We start from the raw sequence: 17,559 nt of genomic DNA on the forward strand, positions 1-17,559 counted from the left end.
TAAACTTAGTGGGTTCACAAATTCAAACTGGGCAGGCACTATTGATGATAAAACGTCAACATCTGGATATGTGTTCAGTTTGAGATCCGATGTAGTCACATGGACCAATAAGAAACAGCAGACAATTTCTCTCTCTTCTACAGAGGCTGAATACAGAGGGATTGTTAAGGCAAGATGTGAAGTTGTTTGGCTTCGTCAAATGCTCAGGGATATGCAGATGTCACCAGCAGGACCGACTACTATGTTTGTTGATAACGAAGGCATTATCAAGTTAGCACGAAATCCAGTCCTCCATAAATGAACCAAGCATGTGGATGTTCACTATCATTACATACAACAGCTGGTTGAAGACAGGACTATAGATTTGCAGTATATTCCTACCACAGATCAAACTGCAGAGATTCTCACCAAGCCTCTTGGTCCTTATAAGTTTGTCAAATTCAGAGGACAGCTTGGTGTGTTAGATAGATTAATCATTAAGGGAGGGTATTACAATAATAGATAAGTCGTCTATTATTAGTTAATGGTTATCTATTGTAAATATCTTAAGCTTTAGTTTGTTTTGTTTTTTTGCTTTCTCTAGAATAGAATGTTTCTATTATTTACGATCGTTTCTTAATGAAACATCATCTCATTCTTTTGCATATATTGAGCTTTCGATCTCTGTTAATATCAAGCAAGTATTTACCATAATTCAAAAGACATTTGAATGTTGAAGAATATGTTACAGTTCACTGATAAAGTTGAAAGCCATGTCAGAAAAGAGTCTTCAAAGTATTTAATATCGGAGAAGAAAGCAAGTTTGGATTTAAGTGTGTATCTCAATAAAAAGATTGAGTACAAATTACATGGACAGAAGATATGTGAAATTCATATGTTATGTAAATATTATATGGAGAGGGGTCAAGGCCTATTAAATATTATTTGGGAGACAACCACTTCAGTATGTTTGATTTTTCGAAGAAGGTCTAAAAAAGGAGGAAAAAATAACAATGAGTAAGCTCATGTATTAATAAACAATAATCTTTGAAATGAATTAATCAGATGAATAATTATTAACTTAATGAAAGGACACATTCATTAGTATTCAAAAAGTTATGTCTCTTATATTTGGAAAATATATAAAGAAGATAAATAGATCATTTGAAAGAGATGAATATGAGATATATGTGAGTAGAAGAAAGCAGAATACAGAAATTTATGGATGATAAAAATGAATTAAAAAAACGAAATAAGAAAGTAAGCAGATTGGAGCGGTAAGATACATTTGAAAAGACAAGAAAGAGTATTGTGCAGATGAAGAATAAAAGAGTGTGAATAGTGTGAGAAAAATAAAAATATTGAATGAAGAATAAGTGAGAGAACTAGAAAGCAAATATATATAATCAGATTGAAAATCTGAGATATGTATATATAAATATCTATGTGGAGAAAATAAACAGTATATTCTATTGAAGACAAGCTTCAGGAAGTTGAAGAGTGAATAAATTTATAGAGATATATAATAGAGGAGAATGAAAATAAAGAGTGGTTTGATATTCCATCATCAATTGAGTTAGCAACATCATCATGGTGGAAGAATAGTTTGTGTGCAGTGGGTCAGTGCTCATGAAGACAAGAAGTGGGGGTTGGTGCTTCCAGTAGGTCAGTGCCTGCGAAGTGTGGGAGTTGGAGCTTCCAATGAATTGCTGCTCATAACATAGGGGTCGGAGCCTCTAGTAGGTCGTAGCCTACAATACATTGTAAAAGAACAAAGTTTATATAAAAGCATTTATTGTTGTGGTTTTCTCCTGCATTGGTTTTCCACGTAAATCTTGTGTTATTGTGCTCATGTTAATAATTGTTCATATCAGCATTTGAAATAATTGTTTGGATAAAAGTTCAAATTGACAAATTTATTAATATACCGATTCACTCCCCCCCCCCCACTCTCAGTATATTCATGTGCTCTTCACTATCTTGTGTCTGTAAATTTGTTAACAAAAAATCAGGAGTTCACTGCCTTGATGTATTTTGCATCCATTTTGAGTAAGATTGGCAGGTGCCATGTGCCTGGTTTGACAAAAAACGTTGAAGTTTGGAGCATTAACATTTTCAAGCAGAGGTAATGATTATGGATGTCAGAATATGTGTTTGGATAGTCTTCTACAGAAATTCCAGATAGGATGCAACATCTGTTATATAAGGTTGGATTTCCAGTACCAAGCACCAGCTTTAGATAGCTATTAAAATAAGTTTGGAGTTCAAGTTCCCAGCACCAGGTTCAGATAGCTGTTAAATAAGACTTGAGTTGAAGTCTAAAGCAAAAGCTTTAGATAGTCAAATTAAAAAAAATGTTTCTCAGGCACCGTAATTTAGTGAAGTGTATCTTCCGTCTAGTTTTCTCTTGTTTAAGTCTAAGTTAGGCCACAGATTCCAAGAGACAATTAACTACCTCTTGCAACACAGTCTAATCCCTTCAGGCAGATCATGCAGATCTTTAATTTGAAGTTATCCTGCTCCTACCTACATTAACTATGCTTCTGCTGCTGTTGGAAAATATGGAAAAGCAGAACGGGATGCTGCTTCAACTCAAATTGGAGCTGGAGCTGGAACTAATGGCTATGATCTAAAAATGCACCACTCAACTTTCGCTTGCTTTGCTCTACCTACCATTGGTTCTATGGAAGGTAGATTAGTTTTGGGAGCAGGAGGCAGCCTGCTAGCCTCCCTAGATTTTGACTCACAACTTTTCTTTACACCAATTCTCAGATTTGTAAACTGAAAGGGCAGAGGTAAGATTTTGTAGGAGAAGTTTTGATTTATTTTGTGTAGCAGATTTGTGTTCAGAATTTAGATTAATGGAAAATGTCATAACATTTGATAATCATTCATTGATATTTGTTTACCATTTTCTAAAGTATGTGTTGAATATATTCTTGCATCTAAGAAAAGTTTCTTATAATAGGTCTAATATTCAATTTTATTCCTAAAGGATTAAACATCAAGTGGTGAATCTATTTAACATGATTTATAGAATTTAACAAAAGAATGGTCAGAGGATTTCTCTGAGGCATCCCTGTGTCCTCTGAACATCCATATATTGGGAGCCTGCAAAAGGGCAAGGGGTACATCCCTGTGTACCCTTGGCTTCATTATATGCATTATTAGAATTGAGCACTTTAGGATCTGCTTCATTATCTGAATAGTTAGAATTTTGCACCTTTAGGATCTGCAGCGTGCACCAATAATGGACTTTGTTTTAACATGGATGTAAATTTAAGCAAGCATATATTCTGGAGAAGTCTGCCTAGAAATTGTGAAAAAGAAAATATCAAGGCAACACATACTTGAGAACATGAGAATCCAGGGAATGCTACTTTCTAGCTATTTAAAATTATCTTTCATTCCTGAGTGCCAATTTATTTTGACAAAAAATTGCCACAATTTTATTTTTCAATAGCTTTCATCCAGACTTATTTTCTTATGAAGATATGTGTGGTTTTGAAGGTGTCAATTTGAGCTTGGTGGTGGGTTCCATTCCCCTGCTGTGTTTAGGTAATGCACCAGGGAGCTGACCCTAGACCCTGTGAGGGGTGCTATCCCTCAACACAGCTGGGGGTGCTACCCACAGAAACTGTGAGGGGCACTGCCTGTGAACCCCAATAGACCTCCATTAAAGTTTTAAACTATAAGTCTAACCCAGAATAGACCAAAGATCAATCGTAATAACAAAATCTACAGAACATGAATCCCATATTGCAAACCTCTACATCTTCATAATGAAAAAACATAATCCACGACTATCTTGTTTCATACATTGGACAACTCATTTAATACAAGAACTGTCACAGACAAAGTTGGCATGCTATGCAGCTATAGTCATTAGATTGTTGAAAATGAGTTGTCATAATTGGCAAAAAAAAGAAATGTGTAATTATCATAATGCAAAAATTTGTGCAGATAATGCATAAAACAATCCTGTCTAAGGTCAAACTAAAATAAAATCAATTATCATTCAACTTAACCATTCCTCTTTGTTAACGAGTTTGACCACAAATTATATGGTCTTGAAGGCCTTGGGAAAGCTTTCATATTAATCCCTCACTTGAGTATACACACAAGACAGGCGTGTCTTTTATTAACTCATGCTTGTATGTATACATAAATAGCATCATAGATCCTATTCAATTACCCATATGTTCACAATGATTCTTAATGCCTATGAAGAATGCTATATCCGTAATCTTGTATGAACATTATTTCCTTATATTTTAAAATTTTCCTTAATGTTTTAATAGCCGTCACCTAAAAAATGGACAAAAGGTACCCCCCACTTTTAGCACGTCCCATCCCCCTTCCCAAAAACTTGGGGAATCATACATCTACATATAACTGGGATGTAGTAGAAATCAGAACTAGATTTTTATTTTAAAGTTCTGAGCCAGAAAGCTCAGCCTTATATGCTCACCCATACTTTTCATGATGCCCCGATTCAAATCTCAGGTAAGGAGATTATCCAACTGATGTTCTAGGCAATCCCAGCAATAATAGGAGAAAATCAAATTACCCAACGTGACATCAAACCTAATTGCAGGAGGAATAAACCCAAACTTGCTTGTAGCCTGCATAAAATTCCTCCAGAGCAGCTAGTGACCAAAAACCCGTTTGGCATAGCCATTACAGTCTTGAGTTAACTGTCAACTAGCTTCACTTACAAAACGTATTCTACATTTCTCTTTTCTTCATTTATGAAATGAAAACCCAATAGATATACTTGAGAGAAAAATGACCATTCAGGTTTCTCCTACCATACCTGACCGCAGTGCACAAGACAAGTAAATATATCCCCTTCCACAATGCACAGCAGATAAAGACGTATTCAATGCATGCGATTTCCACAAACAATCAAAAAGATTCCCACAAAGCTAATTGTACATCTCAGACATACGAAAAGCTCAACTGATAAAATAATAGAGCTTCCATATGGGAGCCCTACGCTCAAATTCCCATCATACATGTTTGCATGGAAATTCAGTAGCGTACCACATCCAATTCTGGGTGTACCATACCTCATTCAATTTCAACGCCTGGTTTCGGATGTAAGGGGATGAGCTCGGGTAATTATTTTTGGTGCTCTGGTAAGGAGTCCCAGCTTCAGTTACAAAAAGAAAAATTGTTCATGTGTCAAATTGGGCGAAACATATCATACTTCGGGAATTATGAACCACACCACAAAAGTGTAGTTCTTGTGCTCTGTGAATTTTATAATATGGATTCCGCTTAATCACGGGGCCGCTATAAAAGATTTCCCACAAAGAAGTAATTTTTTAATATATATAGAGGAGAAAAAGCGTAATATGGACCTGCAGGCTGGTAAATGTAGCGAGAGCGATGAGGCAAGATAAAGAGGCTTTCTAAAATTAATTGCAAATTCACGGTACACATAATTAAGTGTTGCAATCAGGAAAAACACCACATTCAAATCAATCTTTCGCAGGAGAGTCATCCCAGCAAACAAGATGAGACGGTTCAATAAGATTGAAATGAGACATCCAGCTAGTTGTATTCATACCCACAATAAGTGTGACAACAAGCTAACTTGACGGAAAAGATAACACTCAATTGGAGCTATATAACCTGAACATTACCCCCGGGGAAAATGTAGATTCGAAATGTAAGTCTTAAGAAATGCTACTCTCCGTCTGAGGACGGTAATTAGATGGGAAATTTATAGAATAAGCTTTAAAATTTTGAGAAGAAGAATATAGGGCAATTAAACAAAATAAAATGGAAAATTGAGAAGAAAAAGAAGAATGACCTGCAGGCTTCGTCGTCGTAGGGCGAGTAATCATGGAGGTCGTTTCTGCTAACGCAATTGAACATGAGCGCTGCAAATGAAGCGAATATGCCCGGTAAATAATGAAGAAACGATACTTTGGAGGAGCTGCAGACGACGGCGTCCACCCAGATCCACCATCCTGCACCAAAAACTGCCCCTGATAGCCCTGGCCCGAACATCGCCCACAGCTCCGCTAATTCCATCTCTGACAGACGATGGCACAGGCACAAGTTACACAATATACAGTTTTAAAGATGCGTTCTTGTTCTGTTTAATATCTCAACAATTCTGTCAACGCTTTGGCTTTCATAGCAATTGTGTTGTTTGGGCTCCAAGGGAATAAAACCAACGCAAGCATCCACGCTCGCATGGACACATTCACCAGACCTAACACGAAACCTCCGATCTTACTTTATGCATAGTTTTTGTTTTACAAAATGATAATTATAGAAGAAACGAGAATATTAGAGAGTGGAAGATTTCTTAATGCCATTTGGTTAAAAATAGCCTATGGCACTGTCGTCCCTTAGTTTAGTGTTTTCATTAAAAAATTTAAAATTCCATATTTTACTACTTGACACTTGCCTTTCGTTTTTATATAAATGTAGTTTTAATTTAATAAATTTATTCTAGTGTATAAAATGTTTTAATTAATAGAATTGTTACATATTATAGTTTTCTATAATGATATTAATTTAAATTTAAATTTTATTTATAAATATAATTATTGATATGTTCTATTGCATATATATCATATATACTATTATATTATAAATAAATTATAATTTGAAAAAATAATAATATATAACAATATTTCTTAAATGATTATAAAATATATTAACTAGTAACACGGAGATGCGTCCCTTCTTTTTTGTCCCACGTTTGGGAGATTTGGACGCATCGAGAACTTGGGGACTTCGTCCCCCGTCCCTAGCGGCGCCAGCAAATTCTGCCACCTCTGCCGAGGATGGGGGACGTCTAGATGTTGACTATTTGTTGATTCAACTATTTATGTTCAATGTTTGATGCTCCAATTCCATCCAATGTTCAAGTATTTACTCTTTTACATCTTTATATCTTATATTGCAATACATCTTTTCATAACTTCACACCCCCTCCTATCCCCACGTCATCCCCCCACCATCCCCAAATTAAGGTCCCTCTGTCCTAGAAACTTGTCCACCCATTTTGTCATTCCCCCGTCCTCCAAGGTGGTGTAACTATGAAATATAACTAATATCATTTTTTAATGCGGGGGTTTTCTTAGCCCTATTCTTTTTCCCCTAAAAAATTTTGTAAAAAAAAATTATAATAATATATAGAGCATTTGCCTTTTATCGATCCAAAAAATATATCATTTTTAAAATATTTTTAATTGAATGACAAAAATTATATTATAAAAAATATAATATTAAAATATTAAAATATAAGTATCTGAATGAAGATACTTATGTACAACAGATAAATCTTCAACAAGAATGGGAGGAACTGTGTAGTAGAAAGGAAACTTATTAGAGACAAAAGTCAAGAGAGTTATGGCTCCAAGAAGGAGATAGAAACACAAAATCTTTTCATGCATCAACCAAACAAAAGAGAGTCTCTAAAGTGATTTTTCAAATCAAAGATGCTATTACAGGAAATCTTATCACAAATGAAAACCTCATTCAAAATGAAGCGGTAAAATTCTTTAAGAATCTACTTGCAACTGATATTTCGCCTTCTCCTAGTGATTCACAAGTCAATGAGATTCTAGAGTCTATACCAAACATGGTATCATCTCAAGAAAATGACATGTTGATGGCACCTTTCACCATCCAAGAAATTTGAAGGTGATTTTTTCCTTTCCTCTAGATAAAGCTCCTGGGCTGGATGGATTTTCTGCTCTATTTTATCAAATTTGTTGGGATATCATTGGTTGGGATCTATTAGTTGTTGTGGAGGAGTCTAGAAAGAACAAGAGTATGCTTAAGTAGTTTAATACTACAAATATCTTAATAATTCCAAAGATCAAGGATCCACAAACATTTGTTGATTTTAGGCCAATCTCTTTATGTAATCTGACATATAAGATCATAACTAAGGCTATATGCTTAAGATTGCAGCATCTTATCCCATTCATCATTTCATCAAAGCAAGGTGGATTTGTCCTGGGAAGAGAAACTATGGAAGGAGCATTAGTGGCACATGAGGTTCTTCATTCTATAAACTCAAACCAAACATCAAATTTTGTAATCAAATTAGACATGATGAAAGCATATGACAGAGTTTGTTGGAAATTTTTGTTTCAAGTGTTAAAAAAATGGGTTTTTCTAAAGGATGGTGTAAATGGGTTAAGGCATGTATTTCGAGTGCTTGGTTCTTGGTCCTAGTAAATGCAAAACCACTGGGTTTTTTTCCATCAACCCAAGGAATTAGGCAGGGAGATCCACTATATTTAGTACTTTTCATCATCACGGCTGAAGCATTCAATAGGACTATAAAATTTCAGCATGAGATAAGTAAGTGGCATGGTGCAAATATCTCGAGTACAAATATATCTATCACTCACTCATTATTTGTGAATGATACTTTGTTATTTGGATTGTCAAAAGTTCAGGAGGCCTGGCAAATAAAACATGTACTGCAACTTTATTCAGAGGTGTCAGGGCAAGCTATCAATGTGCAAAAGTCAAAAATCTATTTCTTTAATACTAACAAAGTGATATCTGACAAAATAATTCAGATTTTAGGCTTCACAGTGGATTTCTTACCATCCATATACTTGGGAATTCCTTTTTTTATGGGGTCAAATAAATCTAGTTATTGGTCTTTAGTCCTTCAACGTATTCAGAGTAGAATAGTTGCTTGGAAAGGTAGATGGTTATCATTAGCAAGAATAATTTTGTTGATTAAGTCAGTATTAGCAACAATTCCAAATTATTTTCTTGTAGTTCTCAAAGCCCCCCTAAAATATTACTTCAAATTCAAAAGATGATTAAGGGTTTTCTCTAGATAGGTAATATGAATTATTCATGAAAAATACCACTTGTTTCCATTCAAGATATGGCACATATCCTGGCAATCAGAGGGGTAGGAGTTCATGATTTAACTAAAAGAAATGAAGCTTTTGGTGTAAACTAGTTTGGAAAATGTACAGTAAGCCTCATTCCACATGTTGCAAGATTATGCAACAAAAATATTTGGACAATAATGACTCCACAAGAGTTATCTATATCTTGGATCCTCCAAAAGGTTCCATTATTTGGGATTTTATGATGGCTTCACAAGATATTGTAGTAAAATATGTTACTTGGAAAGTGAATAATGGCAGTAGGGTAAGCTTTTGGAGGGACTCTTGGAATGGTCAACCTCCTTTATCAAAAACTAGGGTATCTCATAACATTATCATGGTTTTAGAAAATCATTGGGGCACATAACTCAATCAATATGTAGCTAATGTATGTGAAAATTCAGGTAAAGTGAATTGGAAAAGTCTAGATAAGTTACCATTGACATCTCAGGAAATTAATCAATTCAAAGAAATTTTGGCCTCTAAACAAGTCTTCATATCTGGGTCTGTAGATAAAATCATTTGGGCTCCAACTAAGGATGGCCACTTTTCAATAAAAGAGGGATATAAAATCTTGCAGCAAAATGAAATAGATAAAGTTTCTAGTAAAGCATTTTCATTTTTTTGGAATCATGTTGTTCTTCCAAAGGTAGGTTTCTTCACATGGCTTGCATTAAATTATAGGATCTTGACTAGTGACAGATTGAGCAGATTTCACATTGCCCCGTCATTTAACTACATTTTTTGTAATGAATGTGAAGAAATAGTGGATCACCTCCTTCTTACATGTCCATTTGCTAGTCAATGTTGGAGTTACATAATGAATAAGTTAAATTATAGTACTCCACTCCAAAATAATATATGGAACTTGTTTCAATCTTGGCCAATCCTCTACCCAAATTCTTTATTTGCAAATCTTTGGAAGTGTATACTGGCATCAATTGTGTGGGTTATATAGTGGGAATGAAATAATCGCATTTTCAGAAATGAGGTATCTGCAATAGACAAAGTTCAAGAGGGAATTGAGAGAGCAATATCAGAAGTGACTAATATGAGTCAGAGAAATTACAAATTTAATCCTCTTGTTACTTCATGGGATTCTAAAGTGATTCAGAATTGGAGGCAGTTAATCATTCCCAATGTTTGGAAAATTAATAATATAACATCATCTTCTATGTCTCGAATGAAGGTTTATTGGAGATCCCCATCTGAGCGATATTGGAAATTGAATTTTGATGGGGCATCTAAAGGAAACACAAGAAGATTTGGTTTGGGGGTGTGTATCAAGGACTCCCATGGAACAGTAGTGGCTATTACAACTTCCCCTTTACCTACTAGTACAAATAACATGGCAGAAGTTCAAGTTCCACTCGTTGGCCTCATTCTTGCTAAGAAAGGTAATTATCAAATGTTGCATCTTGAAGGAGATTCATCAATAATTATAGATGCTTGTATACATAGAAAAGCATACTCATGGAAACTAAACTATATCTTCAATCAACTCTAGAGGCTCCTAGATGAATGTTAAGATGTTAGCATTTCTCATACATTTCAGGAAGGTAACCAAGTAGTCGATTATCTCTCAAGTTTGGGTTGTGATGGGTTGTTATTTTCATCATTACAACCATATTCTATGATTGGAAAGTATGGTGTTCTTAAAAGATTGTTCGCATCATTAATATGAGCACGATTTGGTTTAGTCATTATATGCTAAAATAATTATTCAATGGGAATGTCGTCAGTGTTTTGTATGGAATATTTGGACAATAATGTTTACATCTAGAAGTAAAGGTTGTAGACTTTTCCAAGGACACATTTCATGCGATATTCACATGGCCTCTCAGGTGCAAAGTTAAAGGCAGAGTGTCACTTCACATTAGTTTTATACAATTAGGGATTTGCCATATCCACTAATAAGTGCTTTCAACATAGCATACTTTTCCTAGTTATTAATTTGGCTCCAGTCTGCACTTTATTCATTTGTTATGAACATGTCAAAAGTGATTGATGTCTCTGCTTCCTGTGAAGTTTGTCACAAACAACATTGTGTTTTGTTGCCAAAGAATTATCGCATATGGATTCCTCTGAGATTTGATGAAATTGTGTTGCCATTTGATGTGGATGATACAGTGCTAGATTTGATGTTTATTATCCATTCCCCTACAGTTTGAAGAGCTATCAGACAAGTTATTGGAGAAGAACTTATGGTTTCCTCAGTGTCGCATTTCTTATATCCTTCGAACATGGTATCCATCTTCCTCTCTAATGCAATCTCCTCTACTTCTTCAGTCACTGGCTCACAAGGTAATATGGCCTCATTTTATTGTTGATAAAATGAATTATTTGTGGCTATGCAAAACTATGATCTTTGGAGTGGATTGGCTCTAGTGGGGGGTTTATTTTTGCATTAACAATTGCATCACAAGCATGAATTTTTTGTTATGTTTGAAGCCCTTAAAAAGGCAATTGATAAGCGCAACTCCTCCCAAATGAAAGTTGCATTGTAGACCATTCCCATGCATTACATTTTCAATTAAAAGAGAGAGTAAAGAAAGTTGGGTATACTCTCTTAGACTTGCAAAGGTTTTCTAATTTGCTTCACAATCAGGGTCCAAACACGAGGACAACAAATTATTAGGTTGACGAATGGAATGCTTGGGACTCTCTAGTTGCACTAGAAATATCATCATCACATAACACAATACAAGCTAGGTCCGCCTGGTGTCCAAAATTATCAGAGGTGGTGTGTTCTGATTGGGACCCTGTGGGTGCTCATGGTTGGGGTTGGGCTTCAACAGAATGCACACATTCAAGAGTGTAAGGTGTCTCAGAGTGTGGACATCACCAAGATAGGGTGGACAAAGGGGTCTTTGAGGCTATGATGATATGGAGGAGTGAACTATGAAAGGAGTTATGGTTTTTTGTTTTTTGCTGGTTAATTTATAAATTTGAACATCGGATGTGATGGTAATTAGTTTTTGTAAATTGAAAGCGTAATCTTGGGAGGTAGTTGATACTCCTTAATGTATTTTTGATACACTTTTAATGGTGTTCAAAATTGTAACTTTGGAAAATATATTGATGTAATTATAAGGGATGATGTTGGGTTTTCTTACTAATTCTTTCCTAGTTAACCTATTTTGAATCAGATTTATATAAATATTATAGTGGCTTGCCACTTTTGCCTAAAATAAAAAAATATTAAACATTAATGAATTACAATCAGCTTAATAAAAAATAAAAAGTATTAGTTTTACAATCCATCAAATTTGACAACTTTAAATGAATTCACTTAATCAAATCTTAGAAAAATATTTTGAGAAAAATGTAAAGTTAAAAATATTGCATCTATGCTATGCACAAGTATTAGTTTAATAAGAAAATTTTAAAATGATTAATTCTAACTCAAACCAAAAAAATTAATCACTAGTTAAAATATAAAATTCGAAAAGTATCACAATAGTACTAATAAGTGGTATATAATGACTAATTAAAAGTATAAAAATCTAAACTCACTTTAGAAAAATAAATAAGAACTCATTACCTTTTTTTATTTTTAAAATGTTAATCTTTTAGTTTTCTAATTGTTAAAGAATATTGTTATTTTCTTAATTATCTTCTCATGAATAGATTTTGTAGTGAGGTTGTTACTAGACTATATGTGTACTTAAACAATATTGTAATTTTTTCATTCAAAAATAAATTGATTACATTTTCATTGTTTTATCTATACAAAAGACATGAACTTATTCCCTGAAAGGTCTTTTTTTTTTAATGTACAAAAGTGTGTTAAAATTCCTCAAGGCGATATTTTTTCTTTCTCCCTAACAAGTTTTTTACAATAAATGGATTTATTTATTTATTATTGTTAGGACACAAACTCTAGTGAATGGGTCATTTCTCTTTTCACCTATTGATTTGCATCATTTGTGGCTCTTTCCCTCACTTGAAATCTCATTACACACAACTTTGAACCATCTATCTGTCTCCAACTTTCTTTATTTTTTTCCAAATATCTCAAGATACTCACCACAATAATGGATCTAATAAGAATTATACATGTTTAGGCTAATACAATCTCCTTAGGGGCTAAAGTTTCTAATTGTATTTGTTTTTTATCATACATTTTGAGATTATCTCTATCTACCTTTATTTGGTACTTGATATGTTTTAAACCCATCTTTCACACCCATTTAGTGTTACTTGAATTATTAATAGCTGAAAATAACCTACATAGATTTCCAATCCCATAGTTCTACTTATTTGTGTCTTTTTGAATGGAAATAAGTGTTCTCAAAGTTTTCAATGCTCTCTTCTTGCTACAAGTTCCTCAAATAAGCTTGTTGTTCAAGTCAATCAGGTTGTGGCTTGCTCTCATCCCCCATTTACACCACCTGGAAAAATAAGGACCTCATTTATGTGTAGGGTTGTTGAAAGGACTAAGTGGTTGGAAAAGAATCCCTTCTTAACATTTGAAGGTTTTTCCTATCCACATTAAATGGTCTTAAAAAACTTGTCCTCTATCTCTATTGTAGTATTTGATTCTTTGTGCTCATGTCGGATTGTGACTTAGTTACCTTTTGCAACATCATTTTGTTTTGTCCACTTGGGATTTTTCTTTATATGATGTAGGGAAATATAGGGTTCACTAGCTTATTTGTCTAAACTAGGAAACTAGGCCTATGTCACATTCGGATTACATTTAGGATATAAAGCAACCAAGAATTAAGTATGATAAATGAGCACTTTTCTCGAGAGAGTCACTTCAATATCATACTCTTAGGGATTTTATTTATTTGTTGTTTATAAAGTGGTTGATGTAGTAGTTTGACACACAAGGTGATTGAGACTAAGTTTAAACAAATTATCTTATTGGTCTAGAAAGTACAAAATTCATAAATGAAAGGATAATTATTTGGTGCACCTGAAATTGAGCCAACATAGGATGACTAATGTTGTCTTGGATTTTTTAAACCTTCCAAATGAGTTATGAACACTAGGAACTAAATTTGGCTCATGGAGGTCTATACATGTTTCCTACCATATTTTATCAATTCAAGGAGGACATTGTCACCCCTAGCAACAATTTCTAAGGACTAGAGGCAACCAAATCCTAGGACTAGGTCACCCTAGGTGATCTAATGAAATTGATAATTTAGACCTTTAACTATGTATTGATCTAATTTATTTCTAACATACCTCTCTAAAATTGCAACTAAACCTAGCTCTACATACAAGAAGAGAATAATGGTATTTGGGGCTATATAAGGGCTTGCCTTCGGCAAACATCAAAGTGAACTCAACTATACATTGAGATATAAATTTGAAATGCCTAAAAGCAAATATTTGAATTGAAACGATTATTGGCCCAATGCTCTTAGGATAGTTTCTCCATGAATTGATGTAATAAAATGTTCAAACATTATGACATCACAAATTAAAAAAATACTTGAAGATTTCTTAAAGTATTTTGTTTCTCATTAAATTGGATGTGTTCTTGAAGTTTTTATTGTGAGATGCTAAATCTTAAAGGTAAATCACCTTCTAGTCAACTTAGAAAAATAGTGAATTCACGTCAAGTAACTTTTTAGGGAGTATAGGAGTATCAAATCCCACCCATTAAATTTTGGGAAAAAACCTCAAGAGCCAGTTGCCCCACCCAACCCACTCCTCCCCAAAATTACCAAAATTCTAGAGGAAGAAAAATAATACAACCTATGTGTATAAAATTATAGTATGCAAAATTATATGACTACTAAATGTGTGTTAAATTTGTTTTCAATTAAAAACTAAGGTTGGACTAATTTTAAATTAAGGAGATAAAAGTATTAAAAGGAACACCCATAATTGAGGGCCTTAAGAGGATTTTGTTAGATAACTGAGAGGGGAGGGGTGAATCAGTTATCCTTAGGTCCTTGATAAATTTTAGAAATTGAATAACTTAAACGTTTACTTTAAAAACTTGGTAACATATCTAAACTTCACAATTATATCCACTTTAATCTTTACTGGTAAACTATCAACTTGTATATCGAGTATCAGAATAATTTTTAACACTATATACCGAGTTATGGAAATAAATAGTAAAACATGAAATAACATGCAACAAATTCATCCACATATTTTGACATAAGTACTTTAATGTGGAAACCCTATTAAGGAGGGGGGGGGGGGAACACTTGGGAACCAACAACCCAAAAACTTCACTCTTTTGAAGTGAGCTCTATTAGGAGTCTACCTTGTTAAAAGTTACATACACCAATTAAAATGTGACTCTCTTAGGGGATTTACAAAAGTATCATCTAGACCTTATCACTCCTCATTTGAGTGGCCTACTCTGAAGGGCTTACAAACATTCAATGAAATGTCACTTTAAAAAAAATTACAAATAAGACTATTAAGTCCACTCGGTTAAGATATTTTCTTCTACATTTTTTAGAGAGTAATAGTGAAATGATCTGATAAGTTATGCAACTACCTTTTTTGTTTTAGATCTCTATTTCACTCATCTTTCCTCTTTTGTTCTTCCTTTTGGTTGATCCACTCACATACACATCAATTTTACACTTCACTTGTTTTATCTAGCAATACATTTTTGTCTAATGACCCCTTGGCTATCAACTTCAACAATAAATTGATTAGCAACAATGAACATCTTGTTCATCCCTTAAATCGATAGTTTATTGTCGCTTCACCAAATTCTACAATGTTTTGCCACTTAATCATAATTATTCGATCTTCATCTAGCTTAAGTTCGTTGAATCTAGAAACTCGGGTATCATGCTTTCTCCTTGAATTTTGAGATTATTTTCTTGATCATTAAATCTTCGTCATCGGATCTTTGAGTTTTTCTAGCTATAGATCTCATAACAAACTTTGTCCTTATTTTAGAAACTTCTTGATCAATCCATATTTTCATCAAATATCTGCCTTGAATTGATTCTTCTAGAAACTATTCATATTTCCCTTTCTCAGCTAACACTATACTTGCTCGATCAATATTGTGCTCGGTTACCACTATTCTTGCTTGGTTAATATTGGTCATTTGTTACTTACTTATCTTGTACTCAGTTACAACTGTGATCACTTGGTAATTATTAGTCCTTATACTGGCCTCACTTGTTTAGCTTAGTGAAACTTACAATTTCCTTGTCTTTACACTTCATAACTTATTTCCTTCTTTTCCAACTAACATACCTTACTTATACATAATCTCAACACTTAATCAACTATGTAAAATAATAAAATCAACGTTATACTATCATAGTCTAACTCATTAAGTGCCCATTGAAATCCACATACTTATCAATATTGTCTTCTATTTCCTTTACAAATCCTCTTCATAAATCAACACTACATCCTTCAAATGATTTAACACTTTACTGAATTAGTAAAATGTCTTACCTATTTAGGCTTAACATTAATGATAAAATAACAAGTGATATGACTCTTTCATGTACATTATCTCCCTTATCTGTAATATTATCAGTTGGGGCTAACAATCTCTCCCTTTGGCATTGGTGGCAACATACTATCATATTATTAAATAATCCATGTCTAGTATTGAATGGTTCACTGCATCAACAACATGTAAGTCCATTCATGATCTCCATATAATCTCCCTTAGGATATAGTTCATTCCATGTTCAACAACATCTTCTGTTGTTAGTAAATTTTTCTTATTTTACAAATTCTCTCTTTTTACGATTCTCTCCATTTTTGTTTCATATGTATCATCTCCTCATTTTCCCATTCTTTACATCACTCCCCCTTATTGATTTTCTCCCCCTTTGACAACAATGCCAAAGGTAACTATAAGCTTCAAGTAGAAATTTATAAAACCTTGTAGTAATACCATGTACCTTGCATGTACTTATTAAATCTACTTCATTACAATCATTTTCACATTACTAGGACAGTTTCTAAAGAGTGAACTCTTGCATCAACTCCATAAAGATATTTTGATATACCATAAATTGATGCAACATGCATCTTCACTTAGTGAATATTAGATAGCGAAGGGGCCCATAGTTTACCTTTTAGATACTCAAAAGCATCCTTAGGTAATGGCTTAGTCAATATATCTATAATTTGTTCCTTTGACTTCAAATACTCCAATTTGACTTATTTTTCTTGAACTTTCTCTCTAAAGTAGTGATACTTAATATATGTGTGCCTTGTCTTTGCATGCATCATAGGGTTCTTTGATATGTTGATAACACTAGTATTTTCACAATAGATTGTTACATGTCTTCTTGCATTCCTTCCAACAATTGTTTGATCCATACAATATTTGAACAAATGATTGCAATAGTTACATATTCAGCTTTAGTAGTAGATTGTGAGATACAACTATGTTTCTTACTTATCCATGTCACCAATCTTTCTCCCAAAAAGAAAGGTCCACTGCTAATACTCTTTATGCCATCAACATTTCTTGCCCAATCTATATATGTGAATTACAGGCCTCAGATCCTCACACACACTTCAACATGGTCATTAGCTAAGAGATCATCCAGGAATGAACATTGAATTGTTCATCTGAGAAATCCAATAGAGTGACCTTTTGCCTTCTAACTAGAAGGATTTTGTCTTTGCTCTCAGACTGAGAAGCGGGCAACCAAAACTTTTAGTATGAAGGATTTATGCAGCTATATGATGGTGCAATTAATCTAGATGAGAATGTAAT

At 33.7% G+C, this 17,559-nt stretch overlaps 1 protein-coding gene across 1 annotated transcript in view; it reads right to left on the minus strand.

Annotated features, from left to right (window-relative positions):
- Positions 1–6,260, minus strand: part of LOC149565202 (transmembrane 50A-like protein) — a 42,305-nt gene extending 36,045 nt beyond the window's left edge. The window contains exon 1 of the mRNA XM_089818750.1: positions 5,801–6,260. Coding sequence (XP_089674876.1) covers positions 5,801–6,024 — 224 coding nt within the window. The 5' untranslated portion in view covers positions 6,025–6,260. The remainder of the gene's footprint in view (positions 1–5,800) is intronic.
- Between the last annotated feature and the right edge of the window lie 11,299 nt (positions 6,261–17,559).

The sequence above is a fragment of the Cupressus sempervirens genome, chromosome 3, assembly GCF_028749045.1.
Source record: "Cupressus sempervirens isolate cs-2001-9-10 chromosome 3, ASM2874904v1, whole genome shotgun sequence".
NCBI lineage: Eukaryota > Viridiplantae > Streptophyta > Pinopsida > Cupressales > Cupressaceae > Cupressus > Cupressus sempervirens.